A 23965-nucleotide genomic window follows, 5' to 3' on the forward strand; every position below is an offset into this window, starting at 1 on the left:
TGAAAATTACTCGTCTTCAATGTAGACATAGATAACTCAGCAATTGCAGTGATAATTACTAATTTACATTTTTATAAAGATTTACAATGACTTAGATGTTTTTATAAAGGTGACTGAGCCTTTTTCTTTTCAACACCAGAACTGGATTGTTCTGTTGGTCTCTAGGGTGTCAGTTTGCTTTGAAAACCCCACTTTTGACAGTTGCTCTGGAAGTGTTGGGGGATGAATCTACTCCTGTGTGCTGATGAACAGAATGCTTTTCTTAAAAAAAAAAAAAAGAATAGGGAATGGAGAAAAAAGTTAGCTCTTTGAATCTAGATTCCAGATTTATTTATTTTGACTATATGAAAAAGAACTGCTAAGGGGAAATTGCTGAAAATGCTATTCTGCATTCCCATCAGCATGTGTGAGGCATTAAAAGTTTCATCTTATTGCTTTGTAAGCACAATTTTACATCAGATTAAAGGAAGGAAATGGAGCCAGGGGAACAAAATCAGTTGACCGTCTCTTGAATTTGATGTGATACTTAAGCCAGATTGAGAACATAGACAGAGACTGAGAATTAAAAGCTTCTTTGCTTTGACTAGCAGGAAGGTTGAGTGCTTGCTGTGCTTCTAACGGAGACTGTAGTTTAACTGTGGGGAGTGAAAGCATTGTACTAGGTCTATGGAGTGGGTCATGTGTATTGCTTAGGCTTGGTGGTCAATGCAGGACTCTGCGTAGAGCCAGCAGCCTTTGGGGTTTGGGGCAGACATGCCCGTGAGTTGGAATATCCAGTGTTTAACTTGATCTGTTCACTTGGCGTGTTGCAATCTAGCTCAAGTGGTGTAGAAAATACGCTGAAAAGTAATTGTATTTCTTTTGCGTGGTGAAGCGGATCTTCTGAACTTCTGAAGGCTACATTCTCTGGTTGCTGAGACAGAGAAGAAAGGGAAATAGGGAATCTATTTCCTGTAGCTGGCTCCTCCAGTAGCCTCATCTGTGCCACTGGTCAAGTCACTTAATAATTTTTTGTTTGTTTCATTCTGCCCTTGTAGGGTGATAACATTGTGTATAGCAGTATGTAGGTAACTTTCAAGGCAAGGCCCTTCATGGGTTGATCAGGAAAGTAGTTTAGCCCGTTTCTATCCCTTTTGAATACAGAATGCAATTTTCCAAGCGTGGAAATTCCCAGGCAGTTTTATTAACTGCCTCCTAACAACTTCTAAGGCACCGAAGAAAGATCACTGGAAGTACGAGCTTTCTAACTATTATTTAAGCAAACATGGTTGGTATCTAAAAAGCTCCTTTGTCAGCAGTGTGCTACAACACCATGAGTTTTATCTTTTGTACATAAGCAGGAGCTTGGGGCCAAAAAGTCCTAATTAGAGCCACGAACACCTGCAGAAGACCTGGAGTGCACGTACAAGATATATTTATTGGTCTCCTCCCAGCCTTATTGCTCAGCCTTTCAGGAACAGCATCTCTGTAATTTGATGTGAGGGAGTTCCTTGGGATTCCTCTTTGTTTAAAAAGCAAACTAAGTATGATCACTGCTTGTATACGGTTCCTTTGTCTTTCTTCAGTATAAGATAGGGTGTAGGCTTCAATTCTTTCTGGAGTACTTGTGCTCAAGCGTACCCCAATAAAACAGGCTTTTGGTTGCTTTGCTCTTGTGATGCAGTTCCTTTGGTGCTTCTGCAAATGTTTCTTTGGAGATGGAATAAAACCTGTCCATCACTGGGTAATTTAGAGCAGCACCAGTGCTGTACATTGCATGATTCTTCATTGCCACTAGGATTGCAGACAAGCTGCAGTAGATGTACCCAAACTTTCTGTTCTGCTTTGCCCATTGCAAACTCAATCCTGCCCATCCTGTCTCAGCTACGGAGACCCTTCACACCTAGGAGCCTGGCACCATGCAGGTGACATGGACTGGCAAACCTGGGATGCAGCTGCAGCTCGATGCATCTCACTTGGCCTTGCTGCTTACTCTGTGTTGCATTGCTCTGGTTCCATGCTATCTGTAGGTCTATGGACAGATGCATGGTATTAAGTTAGATATTAGGAAAATGTGTTTTATTTCAGGTTGGATATTAGGAAAAGTTTATTTTCAGACGGAGTGGTGAGGCATTGGAACAGGCTGCCCAGGGAGGAGTTGGAATCACTGTCTCTGGAGGTTTTCAGGAAACGTGGAGGTATGGTATGTAGGGAAATGGTTTATTAGGATGGTGGGATTGAGTGTACAGTTGGACATGATGATCTTAATGATCTTTTCCAACCTTTCTGAATCTGTGATCATTAATTAAAAAAAAGGTTTCAGCTGATTGTGAAAGTGGTGTCATTGGGCGTACAAGTGTTTGTATGATTCAAACGCACATAGCTGATTTGGAGATTGTAACAGCATTGTAAAAGTGACAGCAGTGCTAAGTCGGTATTACTGGTGGTTACATGAGAGTGAAAAAGCAGCCCTGGCACATTGCAGGGATGCTCCAGCCATGACTAACCCCTCGCACTCACTGGAGAGGAATTTTTTGGTGCCCAGCACAGACAAACACTGATACTATAGGTTTGCAGCAGTTTTCAAGTCTATCTCCAGCTGGCACAAAATAAAGGAATTGCAAGTATTTATTGGTTAAAGGAAAAAAAAAGCTCAAAGCTATAAAATAAATTTGACAATGTAGTTTTTCTTCTGAAATCTTAACTTTTTTTATGGTTCTCTGAGTTGACTTTGTGGAAGCCCAGCAAAGGAAGATGATTTAATCTACAGACAATGTCTCTTGCTTGATGGTTTCCTGCTTCTAAAATTTACTCCCAGTTCTCTGGAATTGGGGCTTAAACTAGGTTTGGTTTTCAAATGGGATTTTTGAGGGTGGGTGTAGTAAATGCAAGTGCTTTTAGAAATTTCTTATATTGGGTGCCAAAAGCCTATCTGGCACTTTAAAAATATTTACAACTTAATATTTGAATTCACTTCTTCCTCCAGGATGCTGCTTGGAGAATGTACTGGTGATTCTGATTTGAAATTTTGCTTTGATCTTACCCTTCCTTGTCCTTGTTGGAAGGATTTCATAGGATCATAGAGAATGATTTGAGTTGGAAGGGACCTCAAATGAGGATATAGCAGGGGTGAGTGCTGCTCACAGACCTGCTGCTGCTGACCCTGGCGCTGCAGTTTGGAGAGCACTGACTTGAAATGCAGCAGTGAGAGCTAGCCTGAGCAAAGCTGATTAATCACAAACCTCAGTCATTGGGTTATGCAAAATCGTAGTTTTGGTGGTCTTTCCCTTTTTTCTTTTTTTTTTTTTTAAAGGTCTGGAATGATCCTACTAGTATGTGATGAATGGTCCTTTGTTTATTGTTTCAAGATGTTGCTCAGTGCTTTCCATTGACTAAATGTCACAGTAGTTACTTTCAGGATATAGTTCTTCCTTAAAAGTGATCTTTGCTTTTGTGATGAATAACTGTTTGCAGTTCCTGACTTGCCATGCCTGTAAGTGCTGCCTGCTTGCAGACTCACTATTCTGCTTCAGATTGTCCTCAGGAAGAAACAGTGAAATACCAGCAGATGCATTATGGCATCTTGGTTACTGAATCCCTTGTACTACATTGCCGGGTATTGCAGAGCCATAGGTGTTGACAGGCTGTTTTCTTGGGCTCCCATCTGCTGAGCAGTTGATGGGGATTAATATTTAGGAGCTTGTTTTGAAATCTGCCTCATGCCACTAAAATGTAAAACCTCCAAAGCTGGCTGGCATCCTGAGGCATTGAGGGGCCCTTGAGGGGCTTTTCAGTAGAGGTGTTTGCATTCACAGAGTCACAGAAAGGTTTGTGTTGGAGTTGAAACTGAATGGGCTTTAAGTTTCCTTCCCTCTGCCATCGGCTGGCAACTCCTCACCAGCTCAGGCTGCCCAGGGCCCCATCCAACCTGGCTTGAAATCCTCCGAGGACGGGGCATCCACAGTTGCTCTGGGCAGCCTGTGCCAGTGCCTCGCTGTTCTGTGAATAAAGAATTTACCCCTAACATTTAACCTAAATTTCCCCTCTTAGTTTAAATCTGTTCCCCCCTTGTCCTCTCACTACACTACCAGAACACGTAAGAATTCCCCTTCTGTTCTCCCACTTATAACTTCCCTTCAAGACACTTGAAGGCTGCAGTGAAGTCTCCCAGGAGCCTTCTCTTCTCCAGACTGAACAAGCCCATATCCCTCAGCCTTTCTTCATTCCATAGGAGAGATGGTTCCAGCCGTCTGATCATCTTTGTGCCCACTGTTGGACCCACTCCAGCAGCTCCATGCCTTTCTTGTTCTGCGGCCCCCAGACCTGATGTGACCGCGGTACTCCAGGTGGGACCTCACAAGCACAGAACCTAGAGGGGAGAAAATTTTCACCTGCCGACGAGGATGGGATTCGAACCCACGCGTGCAGAGCACAATGGATTAGCAGTCCATCGCCTTAACCACTCGGCCACCTCGTCTGCCTTGTCTGTCTCCTTGTGTTTATTGCAAAACTATAAATGTTGTGGCACGATGTGCTGGGTAGGAGTCACAGCTCCGGTGTTGCTCTCAGGCTGTGCTCTGAGGAAGAATCCTCCTGACTCTGCCATTGCATGTGAACATGTAGGAGGATGTCAGCTGAGGATCCCCGGAGGTCGGGAGAAGTTGACTGGTTGGAGTTGGGGATGTGTCACCACCCGTCCTGCTGGCACCGTTGCTTATTCTACTTGCAGGGAGAAACTCCTCTTGCTGTGATGCCTGCACAGTTTTATCTTGTGCTGAGCAGTTCACATCAGCATCAGGTGGTTTTTGTTTGACCCGTGCCCTGCTTCTAAATGAAATAACAAGGTACTGGGAAAAAAAAGTAATCTCCCAGATAAGCATTTTTTCCTTCTCTTCTGTAATTCGTGTGGGAGCTGGCTTACTCTGCTGCTGGATGACTAAGGAGGAAATTCTTTTTTGGTTAGGGCAATGCTCCGCGTCCACTGGAATTTGTTTTATCACAGGTTTATCACTTCCACCCTTGGAATTCATAACCGTTACAGCGTGGGGCAGAAAAAATAATGGTGACTGCAAGTTATGCTGTTTGTCTTCCGTGAAAAGGATACCACATAGCTGAAAGGCTTTCTCAGGTTTGCTCTGTTTTGCATAGGGATTTTTCTCCATATCCGGGTATCTTTGTAACAAATTAACTGTGAATAAGTCTTGAATATTCTAGCAGCTGCCATCTTTGAAGCGTGTATTTTTTCCTTGTGCTTAAGTTAATTAATGCCCATATCTTGAGTATAGGTGAGTGTAGCTCTGCTCATTGTACAGATAGGGAGGAGGTTCTGATTTATCGTGGCTCAACCGAAGGATGGCAGGGTCAACGTCAAGTTTATGTCTGAAGAGTTTCTGGTTCATTTTGTTAATCTCCATTACCTCCCCTTTTTATAGGGGATCTGGATGTGTATATCTGGAGGATGCAGCTGGGATTTGGACGTGCCATGCCCTTCAGAAGCTGTGCTTGTTGGTTGAACGTGTTTATTCTAACAGCATTCGCTTTGCTGCCGTGTTACTGTGATTTCAGCGCCGATCCCTCTGAGCAGCCTGACAGGGCTTCTGAAGAGATTTGACACTGCAAAGCATTGTTTACTTGCAAAAGTATTATTATATTTTGCATATCTATTATTCATCTCTTGTGCTAAAACTGACACTACATCATAAAATTGCTCTTAGATTTCAAAGCTTTGAGCAAAAGCTGTTTTTGTCCCTGGATGCCAATGACAGCACTGGGAAGTGTCGTAGCCTTTGTATCTCTATAGTCCCCTTTTATGAATTGTGAGTGATGGCAGGGAAGTATAAAAGAGAGCAGCGGAGCCGGTTTGATGTTCATAAAAGGCTTTGATAAAAGATGCAGTGCATAGACCTGATATTATATCCTATTTTTAACTTCTTGAGCACAAAGTGCTCAGATCCAGTATTTTTGTAAGATGGAAAGATGAGTTTTTTTCTTTCTTCTTCTTCTTTTTTTTTTTCTTTCTTTTTTTGTTTTGTTTTGTTTTGTTTTGTTTTTAGGACCAGGTGAAGCAAAACAAAAAGTCTCCCTTCTGCATTCTAGTAAAACTCTGTGTCCTCCATGGAGGCAGAGGAGTCTAGCTGTGGGTTGATCCTCACTGCCTGCAGGCTGGCACCTAGGACAGCAGCTGGCACATGAGGACAGTTACCAGCTCCCAGAGCTAGCACAGCACCACAGGGCAGAGCACAGCCTCTAGGTGCAGGAAAGTGCAACTTTCCTATGAGCCCAACCATGTTTCCCACCATTAACTGGTCCCCCAAGAAGCAGAAAAATAAACCATTTGAAAGTAAGGGCAGCTCCTCTCATTTCTGTACAAGTCAGATTACGGTAAAGGCATCTCTATAATAAGCAGCTTTGCTTGCTCGGTAGGAGATGAGAGGCTGTGTGCAGACAGGGTAATTTGGGTTTTACTGATGAAAGCACTTGTCATTATTTCCAGCCTCCTACATGTTTCGGTGTTCTCTTTAATCTCTTCTATCAGCCTTCTTGCTTGCGGTGTGCCTGTGTACTCATGCATATTCATGTGCAGGGCTGTGATTCAGGAATGCACATACAGGCACATGCCTAAAGCTTAATAAGGTGCTTTCCTGTCTGCGTGTGCATATGCACGCAGGAAACTGTGCAAGGAGAAGGGCGTGCAGTGTGTGGATGTCACAGTGGCATCGTTATTTATTTGTGTGATTGGGTTGCTGGTTCATACACAGACCTGCACCCTGGGTATCAAGAATCCCAACAGTCTCAGCATGCAAACCTGATTTTGATAGTACTTTGATGTTTGTCTTGCTTGACGCCACATCTTTTATTCTGTTACGGAGAAGTGTTAACACCCTGTGCAGTGGAGAACAAGCCCTGTTATTCCCTGGAGAAGCCCAGAACAGAGTCCAACCTTGCTGCAACTCTGAGAAAAATTTAAGGTTGATCAGATGAGCATTAGCAAGCAGCTGTTAGTGGTAGTTTTGAGTCCTTCAGCAATCCATGCTCATCGGTGGGTCCGCTTAAAGCTGGAGTTACATTGGAAGTAATTGGATTTGGGCAAAGTTGTCTCAGTCTCTCACCTGTCCGAGGTGCATAAGCTACTTTCTACTCACGTCTAAGTATCTAAGTGCATTTATATGCCAAGCGTTCACCTGTACCCACAGATATTTTTAATGGGATGAATAAGTTGTAATCACCATATCTAAAAAGCAGTCTAATTTTTTGGTTGCTCACCTGTAATGCTGTGCAGCATTATGTGTAGGAGGTGCTGTAATGCTTCACAGTGTGATGTGTTGGGCACAGAGAGCTTCTAGTAGAAGCATATCTGCAAATCGAAGTGTCTTTTCAGCTTGTGGAAGATTGTCAGACCAAAAGTTTTAGTATCCCTGGTTATTCTGTAGGGCACTGTGGGACTGTAGTACGTAGCTCTGGTTAGGCCGCCCTGCAAGTACTGTGTTCAGTTTTGGGCCCCTCACTACAAGAAACACCTCGAGGCCCTGGAGCATGTCCAGAGAAGGGCAATGAAGCTGTAAAGGTCTGGAGCACAGTTATTATGGGAAGCAGCTGCGAGATTGCGTAGTCTGAAGAAAAGGCTCAGGGGAGACTTTATGGCTCTCTACAGTTCCCTTAAAGGAGATTGTGGTGAGGTGGGGGTCAGCCTCTGCTCCCAGGTAACAGTGACAGGACTAGAGGGAGTGGCCTCAAGTTGTATCAGCGGATGTTCAGGTTGGATATTAGGAAGAATTTCTTCTCAGAGTGGTTGGACATTGGAACAGGCTGCCCAGGGAAGTGGTAGAGTCACCATCCCTTGGAGGTGTTTAAGAAACGTGCACATGTGGCACTGAGGGACGTGGGTTAGTGGGCATGGTGGGAATGGTTTGATGGTTGGACATGATGATCTTAGTGGTCTTCTTCAATCTTAATGATTCTATGACTTTGTACCACTGAAGTAGATACTGTGGTAAATCAGAAAAGCTGGTCCTTAATGCAGGAAAGAGAAGGGACAGTTAGTAGTACTCAGAGTAGTACTTGTTGGCATGGACTTAAAACTAGGCTGTCCTCACTTGCAGTGGATTGGCTGCACCAGCTCAGATGTTCTGAGGTGTTTGCACCTGCCTTGCTGCATGCTGCAAAGCAGTTCACTTGCTTACACTGAATTTTCAGGAGCAATTGAACTGTTCAACTGCATGTCATAGAGAGCCAGGCTCTTAGGTGCACCAAGAGCTCTCCCAAATGGGCTGTAGCATCCAGCAGAGCTCTGCTAAAGCACTGGATGAGAAATGGCCCTTGGCTTGCAGGAGCTGTATTTCCTTTGAAACAGAGCAACTGCATTGCTTAGCTTCACAGGAGGTAAGGGGAAAACCAAAGTGAAGCAGTGACAAGGTGCGGAGATGCCCGGGGCACAGGGTGCTGACTCCTAGCAGGAGGACTCTAAAAGCATTCTCATTCTACATGTACCTGTCCCTTTGTTCCAGCTGGATTTTATGGGCTTTCTTATTCAGCAAGTGCTTGTGTGTAGCAGTGCTGAAGCAGGGTCCCAGCAGGAGGAGTGCTGCTGGCTGGGGAGGCAACCCAAAACAACAACAAGAGAAAGTGTCCAGATGAAAGGTCTGGTAAGCCTCAGTGTCTCCTCTGCCTTGTTTTCAAGCTCTTCTGTAATCTGCTGTCATATTGGGGTCTGGGCATCGTGGAGCTCAGCAAGTAGGGGCTGAAACTTAAACAAACAGTGACTCTTCTATAAATATTTAGCTCGCACTGTTTAGGAACTGCTGGAGCAGGAGACAAAATACATTTCAAGTTCATAACTGTCTAAAAAAACTACTGGAGATGGCGCTTGATCAGTGGACCTGTTGACATGTGGGTTTTCCCCTGTTTTTCCAAAAGAAAAGGACTTATTTAAGCACCCTTTGCAGAGAAGTGAGATAGTGCTCTGCCAGTGTTTGCATGTATTGTTTCTCCGAAAATATACCAGCAAGGGTAAGGCTGACTTCCATGATCCCTGCTGCAATTAAGCTTGCCCCTGCAAGTGCCTGAGAGCAGGACAGTTGCCACTTCTCTGGTGGAGAACTAATTTTGTCTTTGTTTTCACTGCAGCGGGCAGAAGCAATCTCAGGGACTGCATCCTCTCCTTTGAGATCAGAGGCACTGTGGTTTTAGTGGCTGCCACGGAGGTTGCAGAGGTTGGATTGCTCTGTGCTGCTTGGGTTTGGGTACTGAGCCAGAGGGCTCCAGATCTTGGTGCTTTAGGCTTTGTGTCCCATGTTGTTGCAGTACGATGGCCCAGGCCAAAACATCACTGAGATTAATGGGTTTCAGAGCATGACTGTGCTGCACTGGAGTTTCAAATTAGTGTGAAGATGTCCTGCTGTTCAGTGTCCAAGAGCTGGGACTTCTTGCTGGCAGTCTGAGAGGTGGAGGAAAAGGATAATGACCCTTTCTCTGCAAACATCTGGAAGTCGAGAATGCAGCTGTGGGGCATGAAGACCTTTCGGAGCACATACTTTGGTTGGCTGCCCTGATACCAGGATAGCTGCTGGCTGCGTGGCCAGGCTGTGAGAGCAGCCCTAAATCTTGGGCTGCCACATTGTTCCTGCTCTTGCAAAAGCCTCGATAGCGAGGTGGGCCTGTCCCTGTCAGCCTTTCTTTGTCTCTTAAATATGAAGATAATATCCTTTGTTTACATGCTGATAAGAAATGGTATCAGTAGCTGAGACAGGCAGATGCACATGTGCTTTGAATAAGGAGAACGTTTCACCGGCACAGACAAAGGTCTGGGATTGTTGATTAAAAAGAAAAGAAGATCAATTATTGATTGTTTTATTTCTTCCCTTCCTATTCTAAAACAAAGCAGTTGTTTTTTTTTAAAAAAAAAAAAACAACAACTTTTTTTATTAACTTTTTTTTCCCAGTGCCTGCCATGCCATTTTGTACCAGAGTTGCCTTTGCCAACATCCCAATCACCCCTGCCACCCTGCTCCTCCCTGCTGCACATTGCTCAAAAAAACTTTATTCAGTGATGAAAATTCTTGAATTTTGCTGTGAAAAAAAGAAACTCAGAGTGCAGAAGGACAAAGGAGTTGACTTGTGGAGCAGCTCCACCAGCTGCTGCATGGTCCTTTGGAGGAAAGCAGCACTGGCACAGGTTGCCCAGAGAGACTGTGGGGTCTTTTCCTTGGAGATCTCCAAAAGCCACCTGGATATGGTCCTGGACCAGGTTGCTGAGGGCCTTGTCCAGCCTGATTTTGAATGTCTCCAAGGAGGGGCATCCACCACCTCTCTGGTCCCTGCCGACTTGTAGAGGTGAGGGATTCATAGACACATTCAGGCAGTTGAACAGCACAGTGGAAATCCAGTGAGCCAGTTCCGTAACTGAACCTCTTTGCCATCAGCCTGAAGTATGTGATTGACCTTATCTTAAGTTGCAAAGTTAAAAAGGAAAAAAAAAAAAATCTGATAACTTGTCAGAGAAGGAGAGCAAGTGTAGCAAAATGTTTTGCATCCCTTGCAAGAAGTTTGGTATTTGCTTGAACTGCCTCTGCTCCTAGGTCTACTCCTCTTTCTGAAGCTGTGAGGAGAACTCAGCAGATGTGCAAGCAGTGCTGAGTGCTTTGTATGCAGGGACAAGAGGTAATGGCTTTAAGTTGTGCCGGGAGATGCTCAGGTTGGGTATTAGGAAAAACTTCTCAGATGGAGTGGTGAGGCATTGGCACAGGCTGCCCAGGGAGGTTGTGGAGCCACTGTCCATGGAGATATTCAAGAACATGGAGATGTGGCACTAAGGGGCATGGATAAGTGGGCATGGTGGGGACTGGTTGATGGTTGGACTAGATGACTAGATGATCTTTTCCAGCCTTAATGATACTACGGTTCTGTGATTCAGGGTGAGCAGAGAGGGGCCACAGAGCCAATGTGGGGCAAGGGCGAGTAAGGGAAAGGTAAATTCTTTGGTTGCCAGCTCATTGAAACCGCTTTTGGTGCTTGAGAGAAAACGTCAGTGTTTGAGTTGGATGTGACAGCGGGCTTGATGGTTTTTCTCTTTCAATAGTTTCTTTGAATGCTCTTTTTAATTTAAAAGGAGGGTTTAAAATTATTAATGTTTTGCCTCCCATGCAAAGGGATTCCAAAGCTCTCTGCAAATCTCTGCTACAACATCTAATGTAAAAAATAGCCTCATGGTTTTTCCCAACTTCTTCCTTGACAGAAGCCACTCCTTGAATTCACGCAAAGCATTAAATCTGCAGAAGTGAAGAAAGGGGACGTTGATTTATGTAGAAGGTAATTTTCTTAAATGGTGTTGAGCCAGAAAATATAAAGATGATAATGATTTTTCTTTTGGCATAGGCTTTCCAGATTTCCATGTTTCTGACTTGCTGAAGCAACGCCTCCTGCCAGGGCTGAGTGTCGGTACTCGCACTGGGATGCTGAGCGCTGCCCAAGAGGGGAAGGTGCCCAAATTCCGCAGCATCCCAGCACAGGAGGCAGGGACCAGAGCCAAGGCTCTGGACATCAGCCTGTGCAAAAGCTGCAGTGAGAGCTAAAACCTCCTGTTGGATTTACGACATGTTCGCCTGTTGAACCTCCCTGTTCACTTTGGGTATTTGTCCTGATTTTGTACCAAATCTCCTTGCTACTTGAACTGATCCGTAGGCAAGCAGAAAGAATAAATTATTATAACTTTGGCTCAGGGCAGCTGTCCAAGGGATATATTGGGACACACTTGGCCTTTGAAAAGAGGGACTTCAGTCTCCAGCCCTGTCAGTCCCTCTGTCTCCTGGAAGTTTTCCTTCCAAATGGTTACTTCTAACCTCAGAGAAGAAGTTTGTGTTTTTCAGGGCTATGATTAATTCCGTTTTTACGCTTCGTTGCAAAATGCCACACAATAAATGAGACCAGCAGGGTGGTGTTTTATAGTGGGGGAGTGGAAAACATCAAACAAATGCTTTCAGATGCTGTTTTGGAGCAGTGGTGTGTGTGTGTGTGTTGTATAATCTCTTGCAAACTGTAGGGTTTTGTTCCTATTAAAAGGAAGGGGGAAAAAAAAGCTTAAACTTCATATGTGGAAAGAATGTTAGAAATAGTTGAGAAATTGAATAATTACAGTCTTTTTGCACCGGGTCAGTGAAAGCTAAGTGAAGGTGCAGAGTTGCAAAGTAATACATCACTGAAAACAGGCAGAGCACACTCTTTCATCTCAGCTCTATGTTCCTGAGAGTCAGATGGCATCTCTGAGTCATGGGTGGAGACTGCCTCTCATTCTCTCATTGCTCCCCGGCATCTTCCTACAGATCTGAAAGTCCTCAGGGTACCCTGTGCTATGTGGTGCAGAGCCGTGGGCAGCACTCAGCCCTTCCCTGTCCCAGGAATGCTGGTCTATTGCCTTTACTGAGCACTACCGGATCCATCTGCGTGCTCTCCATCACTTTCTGTGGAGGAGGTCCTCCTTATTGAATGGGAAGGTATATGATCCTAGATGTGCTTCACTGACTTCAGTTTTCCTTCCCTGGCATGGCCTCTTGGTATCACATGGTCGAGGGCCTGAGTCATGTCACCACAGGAATGTGAGACTCATTATCAACCTCAAATGAGGCTCATTATACCTCTGAAGTGTTCAGTGACAAATGGAGCTGCAGCATGAGGTACTGGCCCTATTGCAGCAGCCCTCAGCTTCCCAGGAAAGCTCTCAGTCTCAGTAGCAGAACTTAGAGAAAAGAGGCTGAAGAGTTGTTGTGTGCCCAAATTCTGCATCCTGGGGACTCACAGGATTTGTTTCCTGGTAGGACGTAGGCTCACCTAGTAGGACAGAGCTCACCTGTGGCTGTGTGCGCATCCTTGGCCCATGGAAAGCATAAGCAAACAGCCCCGAGTCTGCACGTGTGGCCTTGTTCCTTCTCTTGGTCTGTAGCGTTTCCTCCTATCCTCCTTCCCTGGAAAGCAACAGCCTTGTTTGTTGTCCAGGGTGCCTTTTTCTTCCTCCAAGCCACTTGCTTTTCATGCTGTTTTGGTTCCTGATAAGCAGTGGGAATGACAGGAATGAGGTGATGGTTACCCATGAGTGTTGAGCTCCCACTGCCCGCAGACTCATCCCGTCAGCATGTGCAGCCCTCATGCCAGTGACACGGGTGTTTTCTCATTAAAAATAGACCACAGACAATGCCACTTCCCGAGGATTGTGATTTATCATTTAACAACAAGTGATTACTCATTTCCTTTGGAAAACTTTCTGGAAGTGTTATTTTGCTTTCTCCCCTTGCTTCCCTTTATTTTATTTTATTTTATTTTCTTAAATTTCTTTCTAAGCCCTGCATTATTCTTCCTAACAGCTGCTCTTTTTAAATGAAACATTCCTTTTTCCAGTGGAATTAATGTTTATGAGATAAAGTTCATGGGAAAAAAATCATTAACTCTTCGGATATTTGCTTTTTGTTGTGAGTCCCTGCAGCACTGGAGCTCAGCCATGAGCAATCAGTGAAGAGATTGGTGAGACCTACCTTGGAAAATAAGACTTGAAGAACAATCAGAAGGTGATTATGATCCCTGATGAAGAGTGGATAATAAATTTTAAGAAAGCTTGGAATAACTGCAGAACTCATCCATCTTTACTTGCGCTGTATGAGTTACCAGCTCTGAGCTGTGCTACCGACTGATGCAGTGGTCTGTCGTGAGGGATGGAGGGGTTGCAAACTAGGAGGAAAACCTGTATCAGTCCTGAGATTTTAGTGACTGTACCAAAACAAAGTGCTGGAAGATGTTGGGTAGTTCCTGAGGATATCCTGCTATTTTGACAACCAAACTTGGGAAATATGATGAAGTAGTCATAACTGAGTATTTAAGAAGCAATACTTCAAAAACAGTTTACTGTAGGATCGAAAGGGTGTTTTGAGTGGTCTGCCTAGGTTCTACTTTCTCTAGTGAATTGAGCGGTAGACTGCAAAGGACGCAAGTGTAACCAGAGCTGTTGCTCATACTTCACTCAGTATTCTCCTTGCTTACAGTTGTCTTAATGAGTTACAGGGGTAGGCTGAAGACAAGAAAAATAAATTCAGTAAAGACAAATTAGTGCAGTTGGCAATTGAATGCGTGTACCCAAAATGAACAATAACACATTAACTGCAGAAAGGACCTGGGAGATGCAGTGAATCTTAAACTGATTGTGTATTAAGGATTGGATGCTGTTACAAGAAAGGCAGACTTCAAATAGCCTACAGAAAAATGGCAAAGGTGACAATTCAGTCTCTGTTGTCTTGTGGAACCTTGCTTCAAATAGAGCATCCATCCTCTCTGTTTTTAATATTTTCATATTCGAAGCAGGCAGCTTGGGAAGATGAAGCTTCTGTTTGGGAAGCTTCACTTATGAGGAATGACTGGAAGATTTGCATATGCTAAACTTAGGGGGAAAAAAAACAACCACCGCAGGTGCTGGGTATGATTTGCTGAGGTGCTGTCTTCGGCACTTATTTCACAACGTAGCGACATGTTTTGGCCAGGACAATGGATGAGATGCAGGAGGAAGGGCAGGAAGAGGAGAGACAGCTGAACATCTGCTTTGGATCAAGCTTTGAAGGGAATGGTGGATTTGAAGCACCCAGGAAGGTGTCAGTCAGCATCTCCCCTTGTCTGAGCACAGGACCAGCAGAAAGCTGCCCAGGAGGACGTGGTTTCTGGCTGCTGCCTTGCAGTTGTGCCCAGTGGCAGTAGGGCAGGCTGCTATTTCTCAGAGTATAGGTTTCAGTTCATCGTGGTGGTGGTGAGGGAAAATGAATGCTTCTGGATCTGGCCCAATAAGTGTTAGAAAATGCTTTGTTAGCAGCACAGCAGCCCTTCCTGGATGGCAGGGAGAAGGCTGCTGGTGGCTGGGAACTGCGGCTGAGACCGGCTTCCTTCTTGGCAGAAGCCGGGCTGGTGTTGCCTTGGAGAGTGGCGCAGAGACAAATAAGCTGAGTGGCCTGGGGCTGGATGGCTGCTGGACCTCTCTGCAGCCCTTGCATCTGAGTTTTGGCTTGCTTCTGACTGCTGCCCTTTGGTTCTGCTGAGCCCCATCACCCAGACCAGATTTCCAACATGACAGCATTACACTGGGCTTTTGACTCTTGATTCAGTTGACCACAAACTGGTCACCCTGTGCTGATGCAAGTTGCTGATTTCCTCCTCCATGAATGCTGAACCAAATACCCCTACAGCGGCCATCTGACAGTGTTCACAGCCGCTGGGAATGGTCTTGGGCCCTGCAAGCCAGGATGATTCAAGCTGATACTCATGCTTACAATTAAATGCTAAATGCTGAGTCTATTCTGCCCTACCAGCTGTGCCCCCGAGGGAAAAAAGGGGTTTTACTGCAAGAAAAAAGAGTTTTCTGGTTGATATTAAGAATGCGTAGCAGCAAAGCTAAACCAGTGCATGCTAGCTTTTAAAATAACAGGAGGATATAAAAGTGCCTTGAGAGGAAGATTACAGATAGGCAGAGCTACTGGGTATGCCTGCTTCTTTTTGTAGGCTGCAGAACCTTCCCATGTGTTGTGCAGGGCTCCATTGCCAGGCTGTGATCCCACACTGAGCATGGCGTCTGGGCATGGTGTCTCGGAGGAAGATGTGAGTCTTGCTACCAAGGTCTGGATTTCAGCTCTAACCCAGTCAGGGCTAAAATTTCCCTTGGAAAAAAAGAAAAAAAAAAAGAAGCTTGATTGTGACATGTGGCACTGAATCTGACTTGTGGTGATCTAACTAGTTCAAAAAACAATTTCAATTTGTTTTATAAAGTTGACAGAGAAGGTGAAGAAGTAAATAAGTGATTTGGCCTCTTCATGGCTAACAGGCTGGGACTTAGCTGGAAAGAAGTCAAATGCAACTGTAAACCCATGCTGCAGGGAGGTGAGCGGCTGGCAACCGTGCTGGACATGTTGACAGGAGTTCTGACGCTGCTTGTAAATAAAACCAAGAGAGGTTCTAGTGCACAGCATGGAGCAAAGAGCTCCCATGGGGCAGCGGTTTGTGTTGCAGCATGTGCAAGTTCTGTTGGATGTGGACTTGATCTAAGGAGGAAATACTTGTTTTGTTTTGTTTTATTTTGATTTGTTTTGATTTGATTTGCTTTCAGCAGAAGGCCTGAAGGCTTCCAGGCAGTTCCTCCACACCGTGTTGTATCAGTGCAAGTGTCCTCCAATTGAGTTTGCTGAGAGCTGAGCTTATGCCAGTGCTGAGCTGTAAAGCTGCAGTCTCAGGTATAACTCAAGAGGAGTAGCAGTAAACTTCTAGTCCCAGCAGAGATACTGTGGCTCTGAGAGTCAACTCACTGCATGCTGCTCCCACTTGCCCAGTCTGGGGTCACTGTGCTGTTGCAGGGTGGCATGGAGGAAAGCTGCTTGTATGGTGCCAGAGTTATCCCTCGCAATCACCTCCTTGCTCAGCAACAAGCCTTGCTTTCATAGCATCATCATAGAATGGCTTGGGTTGAAAGGGTCCTTAGAGAGCACCCAGTTCCAACCCTCTGCTGTGAGTAGAGTTGCATGCCACTAGATCAGGTTGCTCTGTTCCCCATCCAACCTAATGCTTTGCTTCATTGGAGATACTCATGTAGGGACCTCATTTGGATGCGTCTCTGGAGGATGGGTTCCATATGCCCTCGGTGCACATCTGCACTTGTTTTAATAACTTTATTGAGGTAGTCTAAGTGGCTGTAACTACTCAACTTTCTGGCTAAGCACAGCCCTTTTGCCAGGCTCCTGCATGTGTCTGGGTTAGTACTGCCTGTCCCAGACACTGTGTGTCTGGAGTTGGGTGAACATGGCAGGTCCTTGCCTTCCACATCTGCTGAAGGACTAGTAAAGCTTCTGAGAACTTTCTGCCTGCAAGCCCCAGACTGACAGCAAACATGGTTAATTCATCATATAGCACTGGGAAAGCATGCATACAGGGAGCTCCTTCAGCAGGGAGCCCCTGGAGCATCCTCAGAGGCAGGACTTCATAGTGTTGGTTCAGCCACCATCCTATTGGCCCAAATCTGGGAAAACTGGGGCCTCCCATCCACTTCAGCAGGCTCTGAATTGGACTTTGATGAAGAAACTAGTGAGAGCTGTCTGTGTACTAGCATGCAAGTATTTCTTAACCCCACAAGTCAGCTGTTGTGGTGCAGCTGTGTGCTACAGAGTGAGCAGTAGGGAAAGTGGGAGGTGCGGACAGTGTTTTATGCTGCAATGTGGGAAAAGATGGAAAATTTTTTAACTGATAAAACATATTTTGTGAGTGTGAAATGGACTGGTTGTTGACTGAGCTGCATGTTTTGCAGTCTTCATTGCTGGGTGCCAAGTAGGTTCCCATTATGTTCTTTATTGCCTTAGCAATGTGCAGGATGACTCTCCATGTCTGCCTGGCACTTGATTTCATGGCATCATGGTGTTTGAAAGCTGTCTCATCTGCTCTGAACCTGGGAGAGGGAGCAATAAGTACTTGAAGGGAAGGAGAACTCATTTGGGGCATCAGCCTTCTCCTTTTGACATGCCGCGTCTTGCCTCTACCTGTCTGCTCAACATCAATCCCAAATGCTGATCCAGAGGCACAACAAAATCAGCAGGAGCAAAAGAGAGCCCCAGACCTCATCTTTAGGGAGGGACAGTGGATTTGATGCTACCCCTGGGGAGGTTGATGGCAAAGGGAGGAGGAGGGAATCTGGGTGCAAGATCCCGAGGAGAACCTCGAGGTTACCCATGGGAGATGCTCAGTGTCTTCTTTCTTCCCTCAGTGCACTTGTTCTGGAGCTCTTGGTGCTGCAGTGTACTTGCTCTGGGAAGTGGGTAGCCTTTGCCAGCACCTGGCTTTTCCATGGCCGTCCCCATTCTTCCTCTTCGCCCTGTCCAGGTCCAGGGACTGTCAGTGCGGGAAGCATTACCCATCACCTCCCTTCATTTTTTCCTCTCTCTCGTGGTGCCAAGTTGCTCTGATAGACTTTGGCTCATGTCCCAGAAACAGCCTCTGAACACACACAGACCGGGAAGGCTAAAATAACACTTTAAAATTGTTAAATAAATAGCAATCGGTCTCTGTTAAATGGGAAACACAGCTTAATTTGTTATATTTTTTTGTCCTCCCTTGGACAGGGAATTGGGGCGTGTGTGCATGTCTGTAGAGTGGTTCTTGTCGTAATCCATCTGCTGTAGCCCCAAGTGGGCAGAGGAGGGTTATGCGACTCCGAGTTACCAAACACTTACAGTAAAAGTGTAGTCATCCTGAACCTCATCCAAAGAGCCTTAGTTTTTTTGTTGGCCTTTTTGTTTTACTTTTTTTTTTTTTTTTTTTTCCTCTCTCCTGCCAGGATGCTGCTGCGTCACTTGCATTCTTCACCCCTCCTGCCTTGTTGGGAAGGAGCAACCCTCCGAAGCTGGCGGTAACTCTTTCCAGGCTTCTCACAGCAGTGCTTGGGGCCCTTCTGTGCTGCTTTGCTCCATCCCAAAGCACTTTGGGACCGCAGGTCACCACCTACGGCTTGCTCTGTAGCAGTGCTGGTATTCCCTGTGCCAGACTGCCTCCTGAAAAGCTCTTGTCTCTCGCTGACACGTTCTCAGATCTCGAGTAAAAATAGTGTAATGATTATTGTAGTGTGGGAGAGCAGGGAATGCTGCAGGAAGCATTTGGAAAATGTCTGTTGCAAATGGCTGCCAGCAAAGATTGAGCAGGAGCAGGGATTGACTTAGATACTCAAAGCTGTGTGTCAGTGTGAGAAAGTGCATGTCTCATCCTTCCTGGGTCTTTCTAGCGAGCACATCCCCCTGGGGCTCAGCTGCAGGTCCCAGGGTTGCAGTGTGGGGCTGGATGAGTGCAGGGGATATACCTGCACTCAATACATCCCAACCTGCTCTTCTCTCAGGCTTCTCTTCTTTTTATTTGTTTTTGGGGCTTTTTTTTTTTTTTTTTTTTTTTTTTGCATATGAATTACACCAACCAACCCTGTGTTTTGGATATTAGAAACTTGTCAGTGTGTTGGCCACATGGGAGGTAATTGTTTCTTGCTGATTAGCTGCATGGCAAAATAGAAAAAAAAAAAAAGAAAAAATAATAACCCTTACTTCCCTACGGTGTCAAAATTATCCATTTCATTCCTCAATTTTCTGAAGCTGTTGGTGTGGGGTGAGCTGCAGGAGCTCTGAATCCCTGGTGACAGCGGGGTAAAACTGCAGAAATGGCCTGAGCAGGAATAACCCAACTTCAGAAGGGGAGGAAGTGAGTGTCTGACTACAACCTGCAAGCCTGTACTTCTGTATGGCAGCAATAGCCTGAGCACGGTTATCTTGAGCATCAGTGTTGCTGCAGTGATGGAAACAGCTGATTCTAGATAGAAGGAGAAATGTTTGGTAGAAGACATCATGATATCTTTTAGATGCTTCAAATCTTGTCTTTTTTCCCCCATGATGTAAGTGCAGAGGTTGCTCCACTTTGAATGAGCCTTCCTCTCAAATTAAGTAGGATCATGTTTCTTCAGCGTTTAGCGTGAATCTTGATGCCTGGTGGTGTATTTCAGCCTTCCAGAGAGACATGCAAGAATAAAGCAAGATGATTCACTGCATGCTAAAATGCTCTACATGTAAAATAATGATAATGATAAATAAATAGAGAAGTTGCTGTTTCAGCTTTGCAATAAAACTATAAAACTCACCAGCCAGTAAACAGTGGATCTCCTGTTCCCATGGAGAAGAGCTGCTGCAGACCTAAAAGCTTGCTGTGGGAAAGAAAAGAAATATAAATCAAAAAGATCCACTCTTGGTCTTGCAAACAAAGGTTGCCTTGGATTGTGGTCACATGTTGCCGTTCAGCTGATCAAGCTCATGCCAAAAGGGGAAAGATTTCTAGTACTTGCTTGAACCCCACTGAACTGGTTTAGGGAATTAATTAGAGGAAAACTCTTCACCTTTGTTTTTTCCCTCGCTGGTTTTCTCCTAGACCCGATGGCCCTATGTGAACTCACCAGCCCAGCCACCCCTTCCATGACTTGTGGCCACTGAGTGAACTTGACTGTGATTTAAATTGCACCCTCAGCAAAGGGGCTTTGGTTTCTCCCTGTTGAGGGAGAAGGAGCCTGCCAAATACCCAAATCTGAGCCTTGTAAATCATACCCAGCAATTCTCAGTGGCCAAGTTGCTTCAAGGATATAAGGAGGAACACCTGCAAGACCTTCTGGGGGTGAATTGCTAACCCCTGTATATTATCAAAGGTGTTGATAAGCTGGTGTTGCTTGCAGCCCACCTGGCCTGACTTAATGCTCTGTGTGCATTCTGTAAATAAAGATTAGGGCAGGCTTCTTCCCTTGAACACATCCTCTGTCCATGCCTGTGGAGGTGGTCAGGAGACCTTCCTAAGTCTGGACTTTAGAGGTTGCGTGAAAATTTCCAAAATCTTGGCTTCATATATTTGGTGTTAAGGTACATACATGCATCACACATAGTTTTGAGGACAAACTCAATGCAACAGGCTTAGCTCTCATCCCAGGCAGTTTTCTCAGGGCTCAGGACTTGCATCTAATCTTTACAAAGCTCATCAGATCACTGTTACCAGAGAGTGCTTTTCTTTGAGGGGTACTATATCAGCAGAGTTGGGTATTGGATTGCTTTCCAGGATTTTCTTGCCTTCTCATGCCACGGGGCTTTTTTTGTTGAAGGTTCCATCACACACTGACCCTGTTGTCTTCTGTAGCAGGTGAGCCATGGGTTCCTGCCTGGCACTTTCACCTAAGGGTGAAAGTAGTAGGATGAGGTAGTGCATCCAGACCTGTTAGTTTAGAATACAATGGTGGTTATATCCCTCTTTTTTATTTTTTTTATTTAATTTTTTAACCTTGCATTAGGGTGTGCTGAAGGAAGCAGGGATGAAAACCACTGTAGGTTGAAATTACCCAGCAAAGAGTCTGAATCAGCTGCAGAGGATACTGAAAATCTTGGTTACAGACCCATTTTTTACTTTTTCAATATTATTATATCATGCAGTGAAAAAGTGTATCTGTTTCTTGGGTGAGGTGGAATTAAACAATTGCCTCTTCCCAAGTTGACTGTGCTTCCCTGTGGCACCGCACACTTTGTTTGTAGCATCCCGCATGGGAGATGAAAGGGTTTGATGCATACTGCCTTCAGGGCAGTGTGGATTTCTCCTCAAAAACGCAGATTCTAGTTTTAAATGCCTAAAAAATGAGACCTGTGCCTTATCTCTTGGGAGATCGTTGATGGATCCATTCCTCAAAAAGATATTTTATTCATTCAAACTATTCAGTTCTTTAATTCAGTGCCACTCCCTTCATTCGGATGCCTGGAGTCTTTTATCATGTCTCCTCTTACTCATTGCTTAGCCAAGTTAGACATACTTAGTTCTTTTAATCTTTCCTACTAACTGAGTGTCTTTAATCATCGTGCTTGATGTCAGAGTGTTTGATGCCCACTTTTACTGAAACTAAGCCTGGATTTTGTGTGTGTGCAAATCACTTGGGAAGTGATCCAGGAGAGCAAGGAGTAGCTGAGCAGCTGCAGCTGGTTGCACAGGCTCACTCCTGGATTCCTCAAAAGCTCCCTCAAATATCCCACTGTTGGTGCTGAGGAAGATTCTTGGCTCACCTCGTATGCCAGCAGACTTGGCACGCTTGGGGATTAATTAATGTTTTTGTTGGATGTGGGCAGTAGCTCCCCTGAAGACGTCTCATGGCTTGGCTTTCCAGAGGCACATTTCTCTGGACTTCCATGGAACTAATTGAAGATGCAGGTGTTGATTATGTTAGCAGAAAACAGGCCTAGAAAGGTTACTGAAACTTACATTTCCTTCTCTTACCCATCAGCAACAAGAGCAAGATAGACGCTTAATTTCCTTCTACAAAATCCATGGCAAAGCCCAGGGATGGGTTGTTTTTCGGGAGCAGTGATTTTGCTACATGCTGTTAGTGCAGCTCATCTACTCTTGCTGCAGGTATTAATGTTGATTTTCCAGATGAGTTCATATATTTGCACCTGAAAATAATCATTCACAAATTCTTAAATCAGTGTGAATGTAGGGATTGTTGCTGTCTGTTACTGAGCTCTGCAGTGTATCATGTCAGCAGTGTCATCAGACTTGGCTTTCTGGAGTTAAGCATCTGCTTTCCTTATTTGACACAGAAGTCCACAATTTACTCCATCTTATTTCAGTGGGAGCTGTCGGTATTTTCTCTGTTCCAGACAGCCTGCCTGATCCAAGCCCAGTGCCGACTCACATGGGTTAGTGCAGCACATCTCCGGGTTTGCTGGCATCAGCACTGAGGCAGCTCGGGGTGGCACCTCTGAGTGAAGGAGGAGCATGGACTTTGAATCACAGAGTGTTTGGCAGCAAATTAAAGAAGGCCAAAGACTGCCTGTCCCTCCCCCTCATCCATTCTTCAAGAATGCTTCTCATACTTCCCAAACTTAGCAGTGCAAATGTCACTCGGTTAAGTACACTGCCTGACGATGCTATTCTGATGTTAATAAAGGTCCCATTCCCCCCCACTGTGGTTCAAACTCTGTCTTCCAAAGGCGCTGTGTGATATACAGCTACCCTTACAGGGGGTCCTGTGGCCTGGAGGAAGAAGAGCAAGCCCTGATTTGGGGAGAAAGCAGAGCTGCAGCAGAGAGCAGCACCTGGTGCCCGCTGGATGTCCCTTGTCACCTTTGGGTGACCAGAGTGTAGTGTGGGATCTCCCTAAGGCCTGGAGATGGCCACCAGGAAAAGTGTGTGCCCTCTTGGTGATGCTCGTGCCCTCTTGGCGAACATCCCAGGAGCACCATATCATCTGGAGGAGCCAGCAGGCTTGTTTTGGTGCTCCATTGCTGATTCACTGCAGGTGTTCACTATGAGATGGGCACAGCACTGTAGAACACCATCCCCACCCCAGGGGCATGTCACACCCTGCATGCAATTACATTCACGTCGCTGGAGGATTTTCACTCCCTACCTTTGATTGCAACCTTGGGGGATGGAGTGATAGCTTTTATATATAATTGGTTTACTTAACAGCAGTATTTTGAAGAAGAGAGGAAATGAAGCTTTTTGGTTGGAGGGAAGGGACAAGGTTTGGCTTGCTGACATGTCTTTTGTTGTGATGTTGTATAGGTCTCGCTTGACTGAAAAAAGGAGAAAGGAGGAGTGTGCGCAGGGAGTTCAGGTCCTGCCGTGGCTACTTGGGAAGTGAGGTGAGTCGTGACAGCTTTCAGTGCTGCTTAGCTCAGATGTACAAATGCCTGGGCTTCCTTGCAGCCTTTGGGTGAGACTCCTTCTGAGCCTCCAGATTTTTTTGTTATCGGTTTCTTTGTGTTTTTACTCTTCCAGGCTGATGGGAGGATTTTAGACTGCTGATGTGATCAGGGTTGCAGAAGGCTGTAGGATCACACAGAACTTATTTCTGACTGTGGCTTTGGCTGTATTTGAGATTCACAGCATGGGACTGCATTCCCCTACATTGTTAGTGTATGGTCTGCATTTGTCTGGTTGAATTGTATGTGCGGTGTCTGCACCATGTGCAGGAGGACTTGAGTCCAATATGTTTCTTGTGGCTTTGGATATTGAGAGCTTGGGCCTCTGCTAACAAGTGCCCTTGAGTTTTCTTCTCTTTTGAGAGGAGTCTGGACACAGCCCACATCTGTGAGCTTGTCTGAGCCTGCCCTCTGTGCTCATACACCCTGACAGGCACTGTAAGCACGTTCCTGAGGGATAGGTATCATCACCGAGGCAGTGCAGTTCAGCTGGGCCATGTCTCACTAGCAGTGGTGGTCCTGGTAGGGACCAGAAAGATATCTGTTGTGCCAGTGTCCTGAACTCAGAGAATCGTCAGATATCCAGAGCTGGAAGGGACCCAAAAGAATTATCAACTCCAACTTCTGGCTCCAAACGGGACCACCTAAAATTCAAACCCTGTGTCTGAGAGCAATGTCCATGAACTCTGGCAGCTTGGGGCCATGACCAGTACCTTGGGCAGCCCATTCCA

General features: G+C 45.4%; 1 protein-coding gene and 1 non-coding gene across 2 annotated transcripts in view; one reads left to right on the top strand and one right to left on the bottom strand.

The window, feature by feature from the left end:
* The window catches only part of LOC104910456 (uncharacterized), a 73503-nt gene that overhangs the window by 42277 nt on the left and 7261 nt on the right, over nt 1-23965 (top strand). The window contains exon 3 of the mRNA XM_085219982.1: nt 18311-18382. Coding sequence (XP_085076108.1) covers nt 18311-18382 — 72 coding nt within the window. The remainder of the gene's footprint in view (nt 1-18310; nt 18383-23965) is intronic.
* TRNAS-GCU (transfer RNA serine (anticodon GCU)) lies at nt 4375-4456 on the bottom strand. The gene has a single exon. It is a non-coding gene; the product is annotated as a tRNA-Ser (tRNA).

The sequence above is a fragment of the Meleagris gallopavo genome, chromosome 3 (assembly GCF_905368555.1).
Source record: "Meleagris gallopavo chromosome 3, MGAL_WU_HG_1.1, whole genome shotgun sequence".
Taxonomy (NCBI): Eukaryota; Metazoa; Chordata; class Aves; order Galliformes; family Phasianidae; genus Meleagris; species Meleagris gallopavo.